Source organism: Oryzias latipes, chromosome 2 (genome assembly GCF_053564925.1).
Source record: "Oryzias latipes strain Hd-rR chromosome 2, Olatipes_Hd-rR_3.1".
In the NCBI taxonomy this organism is placed as follows: Eukaryota; Metazoa; Chordata; class Actinopteri; order Beloniformes; family Adrianichthyidae; genus Oryzias; species Oryzias latipes.
The window spans coordinates 14,074,289-14,086,623 of NC_136238.1; the positions used below are offsets into that span (position 1 = coordinate 14,074,289).

Sequence of the window (12,335 nt, forward strand, 5' to 3'; positions counted from 1 at the left end):
GGCCACAGTGGAGTTTGGAGTGTGACTGTTTGAGGTTGTGGACAGGTGTCTTTTATATAGATAACCAGTTCAAACAGGTGCCATTTTGCCCCAATGTATAAAAAAAAAGCAAAAAAAAAGCTTAGAATTGCATTTCTCAGTAATTTTTTATTAAAATCAGGAGCAGACAAAAAAATGCCATATTTGTGACGTAAAAAATACGCTCCTTCCATCGTTGTGCACGCCGTTTTTGTTGCACAGGTAATGTTAGGTTGGGGGGGGGGGCTGTAAGCTATACTGAGAGAGCGTGTAAACAGAGAGCTCTCAGTTAGCGGGGTGGCTCTGCTCCAACGGCAAATTTCTAATGAACTACTACTGCCGCTCTGCAGACGCTATGTCTTAGAAAACAACACAGGTTTTTTTAATTCAGGCTAAAAAACGGCATAATCAGAGCTAAAAGACTACTGGGAACGCATTGAAATGGACCAAGTGTGGAACTTTAAAGTGTATTTTACAAGGAATCATTCCACTTTTAACTATTAACAGCTGCCGTTGTCACTACTGTCATCCGAGCTTTTTGTTTTGGGGCAGATTTCCTCCTCCCCACCTGATGGAGCTTTCCCAAAGCCATAAAGTAATCAGTCGCACCCTCATGATGGTTTGGGTGATAAAGGTGTGGAGAATGTGCAGCAGAGTGAAAATAAGGGTGACTTGCACGCGTGAAGGTGTTGGGTCTGAATCTGCAAAGTTCAACAGTCCAGCATCGGTGGGCGGGTCCTCCAGGCTAGATGGGAAGGTTACATAAAGGATTCGCGATGGCCCTCCGTCCATCCTGGTGCCTTCGGATGTTAAGGAGGCGGACTCGACTGGTTTTGAAATCGCTTTAAAGGTTCAGTCGAGGGATTGAAGGTCCAGAGTTGACACGTCCAGCAACCATGGCAGGTGAGGAGCGCTTCGAGGAACCCACATTTCACTTTTTCCTTAATGATTTAATGTAGATTTATGGGTTATTACATGTTCAAACAAAAGAAAGCTTCACAGACCTTTATAATATTGTTATTTTTACAAAAAAGTTTGCCATGTCTACCTGCATCTGTGATGAGAAAGAATAACTTTTGACTGATTTATCTCTGCAGATAAAGAAGAACACAAGAAGCCCAAGAAGAAGAGTGTAAGACTGGATATAAAGTTTTACATTTCATGTCTTTAAAACTGCAAAATTCTGATCATCTATGTTCCTCTCATCCAGCCTAAAGTCTGCGGTTATCCTATAAGCATCTTTTTCATCGTGATCAATGAGTTCTGCGAGCGTTTCTCCTACTATGGCATGAGAGGTGAGATCTGGTATCCTGATATCCGAGTTGCATTATGGGTTCCATCTGTCCAAAATTCTACAAATAATAAAAAATTAAAAATAATTCTGTTTCTAGCTGCTCAGATAAATAAAATCTTTATTTTTGATTAGTCTAAAGCTACTTTTTTTAAGTTTTGTGCTAAAAAAAAAGATAATTTAACAAAAAGAAAACAGTTCTATCTTTCTTTGCTTTAGTATTTTCTGAAATGGGAGCAAATGACCTCATATTTTCTCACTTTGGTGTAAATTAACAAAAAAAAGAACACTTAATATTTAGAATGTTAGAATTTAAGAGGAATTTGCAAAAACATGCAAGTATCGACTTAATTCAGTTTAAGTTTGAGACAGTTGTGGTTTGTTTAACTGTTCGATTTAATGCAATTTCAATCAATAATCTGTTATTTTTTCATTCAAATGTCCAAATCTTTTATAATAAGTTGTAAAAACGAAGAAAAAGAGTGACTTTAAAGAAACAATTTACAAATGTTACACCAAGAGTGATCAAAAATGACCTGCAAACTATGTTTTTAAAGGAAAATGGAGGATGAAAGTGTAACCTTTGCCCTTCTACTGTGTGCAGCTGTGCTTGTGTTGTACTTCAAGTACTTCCTGAGATGGGACGATGACTTTGCCACCACCATCTACCACACCTTTGTGGCTCTCTGCTACCTGACCCCTATCCTCGGCGCCATCATCGCCGACTCGTGGCTCGGAAAGTTCAAGTTGGTCTTCGAGTTTTTGTATTTTCGTCACACATCATCAAAAATACATCAGATAAATATGTCTTACACATGAGATCTCTATGAGAAAGTCTTTTGTTATCATCTCTGGCATCCTGACCCTTGTCCATCTTATCTGCGCCGCTGTACGCCTGTTTCACGCCTGACTCTCTCTGTGCAGGACCATTGTTTACCTGTCCATCGTTTACACGCTGGGCCAGGTCGTCTTGGCCATAAGTGCCATCCATGACATCACCGACACGAACAAGGATGGCACCCCCGACAACATGACCTTCCACGTGTGAGCCCAACGCACACCGACACGTGACACACGCCCGAGCGGGTGGCTTGTCTTAACTCTGTGTGCTCGTTTCAACCTCTCAGAGCGCTGTCCATGGTGGGGCTGCTCCTCATCGCGCTGGGTACCGGGGGCATCAAACCCTGCGTGGCCGCTTTCGGGGGAGACCAGTTTGAAGATCACCAGGTTATTAAAAAAAAAAAAAAGAAACGTTTTTCTAACACAAACACTAAAAAGTGAAGATAAAGACACAGCAGAACTCATTCACAGATCTTTGACTTCTAACATTTTTTCATTTAGTTATTTATTATTACTCATTTTCAGATCGAATTTGATATTTCTAGTTAGAGTTTGCAGATGGAAAAAGAAGTAAAAAAATAATGTTGGTGTCATTTCCTACAAATCAGAATATGAAATCCAATATTTTATATCACTTTAAAAACTATTCATTTTAAAGCCCATTCAGATAAATTTGAAGCTTTAAAAAAGCTTTTATTTTTTATTCTTAAATGTAACATCAAGATAGAATTGGGACTAGGTATGACAAGTAAACACCTGAATATGTTTGAAACCCAAATTTAATAAAAAGGTTGATTACCATATCCAGATTTGAAAAAGAAAAACATTTTGGCTTGGTATCATAAATGTTTTTTTTTAAACATAGCCATTGATCTTAACTGAAAGAGTAATCTTTGGTTTAAATAATAGTGGTTGCAGTTTAAAAGTGGTTCTCAGCTTAAAAAACAACAATGAATCGACCATAAAACGTAATTTCTGCCTTGTTTATATTGTACTTTTTTAGTGTTTTAGCTAGAATACGAAAAGAAACAATTATTTTTATTTAACCCTTTTATACTGGAGATGTCACCGGTGATAGCTAGATAACACACTCTTTGACCTAGCATAACTCTTCGACTATTGACGGATTTAACTTGAATCAGCTGATTCCGATGCAGAGAAAGGCAGCTTTTCATTTCAGCTTTGCACCGCTACATTACTAACGTAAAGTGTTGCATAGGGGCGTAAAATGGCGTAATCGGCTTATTTATGCTGATTGTGTAAACGGTTTAAGAGTTACGGCAGTCGAAAGAATGGAAACAGTGGAGCTAAAGCTCCGGTGTTAAAGGATTAACCCAGCTAAAGAGTAGCATCTGCTTTCGGGGATAGTCTTAGTTTTCTTCTTTTGTTATCTCATAGTAGTTTTGTGCGTTACTGCCATCTTTACTTTATAATTGAATTCTCCGTCTCACATACACGTAATGCTGTCTTTAGAAACTGCATAAACATCTGAATGACTTGGACAAGTTGTCACCGGGGCAACAGTCCACGTAACGCTACAACCAGAACCGGGAAGGAAGAAACACAATCTGGAGTTTCTCGCCGTGCTGCCAATCGTCGCTAAGCTTCCTCTGAGATTCGGCCTCGTGTAAACACACACGCTAGTGCACACGCTCGTGTTCAGAGGCAGCAATTAAAGCCTCCCCTCTCAGACATCAGTCGCGCCTTATCAGCGCTCCACGTTTCTCTGTTTTCATTAGTCGTTTATTAACTGATACCCACAAGCAAAGTTCCCTGTACGACTTTATGGCTCAGTTCAAGGTAGGGGTCAAAGATTTCTCCGTGAACCTGTTGGCAATAAATGATAATCGAGTTTCGTGACCCTACCCAATGTGAGACTCTACTCTTTCTTTTACTGATTTTCACAGGAGAAGCAAAGAGGCACCTTCTTCTCCATCTTCTACCTGTCCATCAATGCAGGCAGCCTGCTGTCCACCATCATCACACCCATTCTCAGAGGTATAGCAGACATCTAGACACTCTTTAGTACCTCTGACTGCTACAGGGAGGTGGTAAAGGGGGTGTGTTTGCTGGTTTTCAGGTCAGGAGTGTGGTATTCACACTCAGCAACAGTGCTACCCTCTGGCTTTTGGAGTACCTGCTGCTCTCATGGCGGTTGCTCTAAGTAAGGACTCCACTGGCTCTAACAGAACACCGGTTCCAGATGTTATTCTTGTCAACACAACGTTAATTGGTAATGCATCTTTGCAGTTGTGTTCATCGTCGGCAGTGGTATGTACCATAAAACGGCGCCACAGGGCAACATCATGGTGAAAGTTACCAAATGCATTGGCGTAAGTCCACACCAACCATGTCAAATGAGATCAGCGGACATCTCAGATGTTACGTGAACATCTGTTTTTCTGCTGACTTCAGTTTGCTATCAAGAACCGCTTCAGACATCGCTCTTCTCAGTACCCCAAGAGAGAACATTGGATGGACTGGGCTGATGAGAAATACGATGTGAGAACAATACCACTACACAGACACATGCAAAGATGGGCGTCTGAATCTAAAAAGTCTCCTTCTGCTTTGCCTTAGAAACTCCTGATTGCTCAGGTGAAAATGGTGCTGAAGGTGCTGTTCCTCTACATCCCTCTGCCTATGTTCTGGGCTCTCTTTGACCAGCAGGTACGTTTTGTACAAGATGGTCATTTCTCTATTTGTGTTTGCAAAGACGGTGACTATTACGCAAAACCTGAACTTTTGGACTTGTGACGACTTTTATTTCCTTCTTTTTAGCTATTTTGCCTGAAGAACTTCACTTTCGGATTGTTTTTCTTTTTTCTTTGTAGTTAATAATTTTGCCCCGCTTGTAGAAATAGGAAAAATACCTCTCTATGTGTCCTAACTACTTTTTCAAAGGACATGCTGATAGTTTGTGACAAAGCTCAAATCAACTTTGTGACTAGTGACAACGGTTTATACCACTGAGTCAAGACTTGACTAGAACTTATTACCAAAGACTTGAGAATGGACTTGAACTCACATCCTAAGACTTTAAACTGACTTGGTCTTGTGCCAGAGAATTGGGACTTGAATCGGAGTCATTTCTAAAGATTTGAAACATGAGTTTACTTCTGACAAAAGAATGGAGAATGGAGTTTGACTTGTGACCAATGACTTAAAAATTGCTTTGGACTCGTGTCTAAAGACTTTAAACTGATATAGACTTGTAACCAAAGGCTTGAGACTCGACTTGAATACCTGTTTAAAGACTGGAACCTGGCACTGTACTTGTTGTACTTGTAACTGACTATGAGTTATGACCATCCATCCATCCATCCATCCATCCATCCATCCATCCATCCATCCATCCATCCATCCATCCATCCATCCATCCATCCATCCATCCATCTTCTGCTTATGGGTCTGGGTCATGGGGGCAGCAGTCTATGCAATGATGCCCAGACTTCCCTCACCTAGGCCACTTCCACCAGCTCCTCTGGTGGAACCCCGAGGCGTTCCCAGGCCAGCTGAGAGATGTAGTCTCTCCAACGTGTCCTGGGTCATCCCCGGGGCTTCCACCTAGTGGGACATCCCTGGAAAACCTCCCCAGGGAGGCGTCCAGGAAGCATCTGTACTAGATGCCCTAGCATCCTCAACTGGATCCTCTCGATGTGGAGGAGAAGCGACTTATGACCAAAGACTTAAAAACGGCCTTGGACTCATTTCTAAAGATTTTTAACTGACTTAGACTTGGGACCAAAGATTTGAGACTTGACTTGGACTGATGACAAAAGACTAGAGAATAAAGTTGGACTCGTTTCCAAAGACTTTAAACTTGACTTGAACTTTTGTCCAAAGACCCTGGACTTCAAATGGACTCGAAACGAATGAATTGGTGACTTGCAAAAAGGAACTTGTGGGCATTTCTGCATGGTAGTGGGAGCACAATGCAACAGAAGAACTAAGCTCTGCTCTGACCCACAGGGATCCAGATGGACCCTGCAGGCCACAACCATGGATGGGGATTTTGTACGTATCATCTCTGCTGTTCTATACTCAGACCTTTATATACTTGTTATACTTTGTTTTATTGACAATCTTTCTTTGTTCAACAGGGCGCATTGACCATCCAGCCTGACCAAATGCAGGTGAGGCACTCTAGCTTCCTACTAACACAAACAGATTACCTACATCTAAGGTAATCCTTTTTTTTTTTGTCTCCACCAGACCGTCAACCCAATCCTGATTTTGATTTTGGTCCCCATCATGGATACCCTCATTTACCCTTTGATTTCCAAGTGCAAGTTGAACTTCACGTGAGTTTGATGTGCAGTTTTCTTTCAGTCAATTTCAATATTGTAACATTTTTGATGTTCTTTGTGTTCTAACTCATTAAATATTAAATACGATTAAAGTCACTAGTTACCTGCAGTGAATAGATGATTAAACAAAAACATTTGATTTACTGTATAGACCTGGAGTATATTGATGTTTTAATGCATATTATAGGATTTTATTGGAATATATTTGTTTATTTTTGACTTAAAAAACAATAGATTTTATACAATTACCATGAATATCATTGTGTTAAGTTAAATTGGAATAAATACAAAGTGGAAAAACCGCATGAACTAGATTGTAAAAAAATTATGTTTTAAGTTAAAAAATACATTGGAACTGAAAAAATAAGAAGTAAGTTTGAACATTTTGCATTTACAAACAAGTGTTATTGTTGGGATTTGGATGAAAATATATAGTAAAGTTGTACAGAAGAGTATTTTCCTTTTTTTTTTTTATATGTAGAGCCCGAAAAAGTTGATAGAAACGTGCGTAGCTAATCGTGAATGCGCCTTTTGAACGTGGAAGACCGAAAGGCGCGTCTACATCGGCTTTTCAGAAGTGGCCGCTTGAACGCGCATTGCCGAGGGCGCCGTGAATGTAGCTTCAGGAAACAACTGAAGATTCACTTTTGAGCATTTGTGTAATGCTCAAAAAAGGTGCATTTTAAGGCTCGTTAAAGCATTTTTTTTATCATTCCTGTTTGTTTTCTCACACAAATGCGTTGCAATAAAGTTAGACTTCATTTGGTACAACTGTGGATTTGTCTGTGTGGTCTGCAGTCCGCTGAGGAGAATCACTGTGGGCATGTTTTTCGCTGCCATGGCTTTTGTGGCTGCTGCTGTGGTCCAGCTCCAGATCGATGTAAGCCGCAGCTCTCAAGTGCCAGAATATCTTTGAAAAAGAAATGCGTCTACCTGTGGTTTCCTCCCCTCTTACAGAAAACCCTGCCTAAGTTTCCATCTAACAGTGAGATGCAAGTCAAGTTTATCAACGCGGTCAACAGGGAGGTGGATATCACGGCTGGAGGACATGTACTTCCACTGAAGCCCCTCACGGTACTCTATTGTACCTCCCTTCACGTGTGTAGAAATAAAGAAAGAAACTGTTTCAAATGTTTGTATTTTTCCCTGCAGGCCACTGAGACCTATGAAACCTTCAAAAACCCTTTCCTACTGACCGTGGGGGATTACGAATATGCCGTCTCTTTTCCCAAAGGCACTCGGAATACCATCACCATCGTCCAAAATGAGACCGAACTCGGCGCGATACCGGTAAGCCACGTCTGCTTTAAGCCAATAAGCTAAAGCCCAAACTACAGTTCACATGAGTGTTTCTCTGTCTGCAGTTTGAGGACATCACCAAAAAACCGGAGCAAGGCGCAAACGCCATCAGGCAAGTGTTGATCACTATTCCTCCTGGTCCAAAACAAAATCCTGGACAGTCTAAAGCCCTTTTGTAGAACTGTGCTGACACTTTTGGTCGAGCAACCCTCTATTTATTTTTTTAAAGGAAAATTTTGCTCCATGGAAAATGAATTAAACTTAGCTTTGACCTAGAGACAAAATACCTCAACATCGCCACCGTGAATCTCGTAAATCTATTACAAGTTTAGCAAAAAGAATAACGTCTACCTAGACTATCTTTAGTTCCGTTAAAACTTTTTAAATTAGGACAGCGATGATTTTTATTATTATATTTCTCAACCCCTCATTGTACTTTAAAAACTTGAGTGGGTGTGGCCATCAAAGGAGGAGGTTTTGGACTCCACATCATCAAAACGTCAAGAGACAAAAATGAGTCCCTGATTGGTTGAGGAGGCGCGACTTCTTTGCCAAAGTTCTTATATTTTAACTTTTTGTTGTATCTTTGCACTGCAGCTAGCCCGCCACACCTGAGGCTCAAATCCGCTGAAATTCGCCGCCTGAATTGAATCTGTTTGAACGCAACTTTACTTTAAGTTGACGTTGAATCTCTGGGATCTTTACTGCCCTCTAGTGTTTTTCTTTTACTTCATAAAAGTGCTTATCTGCTGCCACCTGCTGGGCATATGGCGTAACGTCTTAAACCTCTCCAGCGAAAAGTGAATGAGTGTTTATTATATTTCAGTGTTGTAAGTGACAAAAGCAGCATTGAAAACAGATTCCTTAATATTTCCAATCTATGTTTATGATTTAAAAATACAAACAATTCAGTGTTGATCTAAACTTGAAACTATCCAAACATTTGAAATGTTTTCTTCCACAGATTCTTTAATGGGTTTGACACAGCCCTGAATGTTACCGTGGGCGACAAAGAGATTGGGTACATCCATCCCAACAACATGTCTGAATACACCTCTGTAAAACGTGGATAGTAAGTAAAATGTTGGAATTTGGGCCAAAAATCCAAACACGTTAGCGCTCTGTGGTTCGATGGGCTGCTTTGGAATTGCAGTGCGGGGTACTGGATCAGGAACGATGCCGGACTTGAGTGCTTCGTCAAGCAGGAGCTGGGCTTCGGAAGCTCCTACACTTTGCTTATCCCGCCCACTTTAACTTTTGAAGTGAATGTAGGTGAAAACTCGACGCTGAGAGTTTGAATGGTTTCACATGAGTTAAATGTTGATTGTTTTTTTGCAGTGCAGTGAGGGTGTCCAGAAGATACTGGACATCGAGCCCAACACATTCAGCATGGCCTGGCAGATTCCTCAGTATTTCCTCCTCACGGCAGGAGAAGTGGTCTTCTCTGTCACTGGTCTGGAGTTCTCCTACTCGCAGGTAGATCGCGTTGCACCCGATCTTTTACCCGCTTTTGGTAGTACCTTGAAAGCTTTCATGTATGAAACGCTAAAGGTATTAAATGCATTCCTCAGGCTCCAAGCAACATGAAGGCAGTACTGCAGGCGGGTTGGCTTCTAACTGTTGCGTTCGGAAACATCATTGTGCTCATTGTTGCAGAAGCAGCCACTCTGGAAGACCAGGTGAGTGGATTTTGACCAATTTTCTGCATTGATTTTATTTTATTTGGGTGTAAAGTAATTCCAAAAGATCTGTCTCCTAAGAATAGATGTCTATTGTTTTGGCATAGTGAGTTTTTTTCAAAAATCCCCCAATAAAGCCAACTATTAAATGTAGGGTCAAAATTATGTTGCATTCAAACTCAATGGTATTGGTTCATGTTTTTTTTAATTATATTTCTTAGAATAAGGAAAAAGGGGTATTTCGTTAACCCTTGTGCTGTCCTAGGCACTTTAACGTTGGGAGTTGGGTCATCTAGATCCACTAGTCAGTGCGCTGAACCTTTTTTCTTCAATGATTTGTGATCTTCACTGGTGTCCATGGATTACATGAAATCCTCTTTACCTTTATCCACCTTTGTCATGGTAGGGAGAACACGTCAATGTAAGGGTGGGGTCATCTGGACCCTATATAGCACAAGGGCTAAATTGATTGAACAACTTGGCAAGTTAAATTGGAAAAGGACGTCTCTCTACGCCAAACACCCGTGGATGGTCATGTCTCACCTGTAGGGATGGCAGCTCGCTCAAGACATTCTGTCATTCAGACATTCATGCTACATTTGTTACATCAGTGTTAGCAAAAGGCCTCTACCCCCATGGACTGTTTGCAGACAAAATATTCAAACTGTGCGCAATGTCTAGTTACGAAAATGAAACCGAAAAGTTATTCTGTGTGTGCTCTCTCCCCCACAGTGGGCTGAATACATCCTCTTTGCCGCATTGCTGGTGTTGGTCTGCATCATCTTTGCCATCATGGCCTATTTCTACACCTACATTGACCCAGCCAAAATAGAAGCTCATTTTGCCAACATGGAGTACGGTGAAAAAGAGAGGAAGAAGAGCTTAGAGATGGCTAAGAAAGCCTCCTTTCAGCATCAGGACGAGGACAACAAGAGCTCCGACTCCAGCTCGGACGAAGAGGAGGAAAGCAAGCAATCGAAGATGTGAAAACGCAGCTGCGCGGCTTTCTGTTTTGCGTCCGAGTGCTGACGGGTTGCGTTGAGTGACAGCGGTCGTTTTCTTTTGCCCTATTATCGGTTGAACTGATAGCTGAAGATGGAACAGTCGGAATGCAGGAAAACCTGGGTGAATGGAGGCGAAGTTGGTGGTGTTGGCGATGGCTAGCGGCTAATAATAAACACCATCATCGACATCCCAAATTTAGGTTTAGTTTTAATTTGAAATCCTAATTCTGTAATTTAAGGTTTGCTTTTTTTCAAATGTGTGTCCAATAATTGAATTTTACACCATATTGTCTATTACCATGCGCTAATTTACAAAACCATAATATTAGTATTTATTTCTATGCAGTGTTAAAAAGGTATTTTAAACTTTAGAAACAATACTGGAATACATTATGAAATTATTTGGTTCATTATAATGTTTCAGTTTAAATAAATGTTACCTGTTATTTCCACATATGTGAATAACCAAAGTTCATTATTTTCTGTGTGAATCCCTGCTAAAACTCATGTTGAAAAAATTATTTTGAGTAAAAAAACGTAAGTAAATATTAATCAAACTTTTATAACATCTGCTGTTGACGGTGCAAAACGTTTAACTGAGATATATGTTAAATGAAAAAATGACCTAGAAGTGTTGGGTTATGTTATTTAATGTATGTGTTTTTTTCTGTAAATTTACTTAATTTGAAAGTTTTTTTTAAATATTTTATTCTTTTGTCTTTTACAATATTTTACATTTAAAAAAGTCTTTCACCTGCTTATTGACTGGTAACATTTCTTTTTTGTTTAGTTTGTTTGTCCAATTGAACACAAAGCTCCATTTTTTAATAATATATTACAGACTTTTGTGTCACTTAGAAGTTTTGTTTTTTTCAAAAAAATATTGATTCGGAATTTATTTACAAAACCTCAAATGACACATTAACAATATGCTTCTTAAAAGTAAAAAAAAATGTATCAATTAACCCCTCCTCCCCTTTTCTTCTTCTTCAACAAACCGATTGTCTCTTTAGCCAATAAAAAAAGCGAGCATAAACTAAAGGTAAAATGATCCAATCAAAATCGATTCCTTACAGTTCCATCAACCAATCGGATTTCTCGAAGGCGGGACCTCAGAACAGTCTCCAATCATTGAGCGGGATTTGGGCCGCCAAAACTAGCCTAATTTAAAGCAAACGTTTGGAAGAACTTGTATGGATGCAGAGGGAGCCCCAGCTGTTAAATCACGACAAATGTCCCAGGGCGGCCTTCCTTTAAAGGTAAGGATGCTAATGCTAGTAAGTTAGCTAGGCTGGACTGGACGCTAGAAACGTAGTTAATTAAATAGGCTAATTTTTGTCTCTTTAAACATTGCCAGCTAAAATAAAATGTTTAGTTGGTTACACTTTAAATATTATTTTTGATTTATCAAAACATTATTTAAGTATATCGGAAAAAAACATGTCACTTCAATAATTTATCAATTAAAAAAATCACAAATGGATTGTGATCATACGAATTTGCTTTCTGCCCCTATTTTTTCCCAAATAATATATATATATATATATATATATATATATATATATATATATATATATATATATATATATATATATTTAAAGGATTAAATGTGTCCTGTATTGTATTACAATCAAGAGTCATTTTAATGTCGTCTTTTGCATGTTTATATGGCTATATAAAATATTTTACCTTTTCATTTTTCCAAACAAGTTATGATTAATCCTCCAAATATATATCTGTATAGATATACATTTCCTGTATTTATTTGTTTACATTGACTACTTTGCACCATAGCTGAAAGTCCAACACATCCCAAGTGAGAAATGCATTTAAAATATAGTTTCAACATCTTACCCCCCCCTCTGACATCCCTCCCTCTTCTTCCCTTCTTTCC

The 12,335-nt window shown here is 39.5% G+C and overlaps 2 protein-coding genes across 6 annotated transcripts in view; both read left to right on the forward strand.

Moving 5' to 3' along the window:
• The first annotated feature begins 253 nt into the window (after positions 1-253).
• slc15a1b (solute carrier family 15 member 1b) lies at positions 254-11,202 on the forward strand. Its single transcript, XM_023965179.2, has 23 exons — positions 254-921; positions 1,116-1,150; positions 1,229-1,313; positions 1,914-2,055; positions 2,234-2,353; positions 2,437-2,536; positions 4,057-4,147; positions 4,230-4,313; positions 4,400-4,482; positions 4,565-4,651; positions 4,730-4,819; positions 6,122-6,166; positions 6,253-6,285; positions 6,365-6,453; positions 7,258-7,339; positions 7,417-7,533; positions 7,612-7,749; positions 7,824-7,870; positions 8,723-8,830; positions 8,912-9,026; positions 9,097-9,234; positions 9,330-9,437; positions 10,170-11,202. Exons 1-23 carry the CDS (start codon positions 915-917, stop codon positions 10,422-10,424), a joined length of 2,199 nt encoding a protein of 732 aa, XP_023820947.1. The 5' UTR covers positions 254-914; the 3' UTR covers positions 10,425-11,202.
• A 338-nt stretch (positions 11,203-11,540) lies between these two features.
• Positions 11,541-12,335, forward strand: part of LOC101167104 (sodium-driven chloride bicarbonate exchanger) — a 62,232-nt gene continuing 61,437 nt past the window's right edge. For 2 of the 5 annotated variants that reach the window (XR_013648210.1, XM_078932967.1), the window contains exon 1: positions 11,541-11,700. Coding sequence is in view for 4 of the 5 variants with exons in the window: in XM_078932967.1 (XP_078789093.1) it covers positions 11,635-11,700 (66 nt within the window). In the remaining variant the exon portion in view is untranslated. The remainder of the gene's footprint in view (positions 11,701-12,335) is intronic. The other 3 variants (XM_078932992.1, XM_078933024.1, XM_078933003.1) reach the window with 2 other exon arrangements.

Bases quoted from the DNA above. Each gene is read 5' to 3' on its own strand.
- slc15a1b (XM_023965179.2), top strand. The intron at 6,454-7,257 runs GTGAGTTTGATG...TGTGGTCTGCAG, and splicing joins AAGTGCAAGTTGAACTTCAC to TCCGCTGAGGAGAATCACTG. The intron at 9,027-9,096 runs GTAGGTGAAAAC...GTTTTTTTGCAG, and splicing joins CTTTAACTTTTGAAGTGAAT to TGCAGTGAGGGTGTCCAGAA.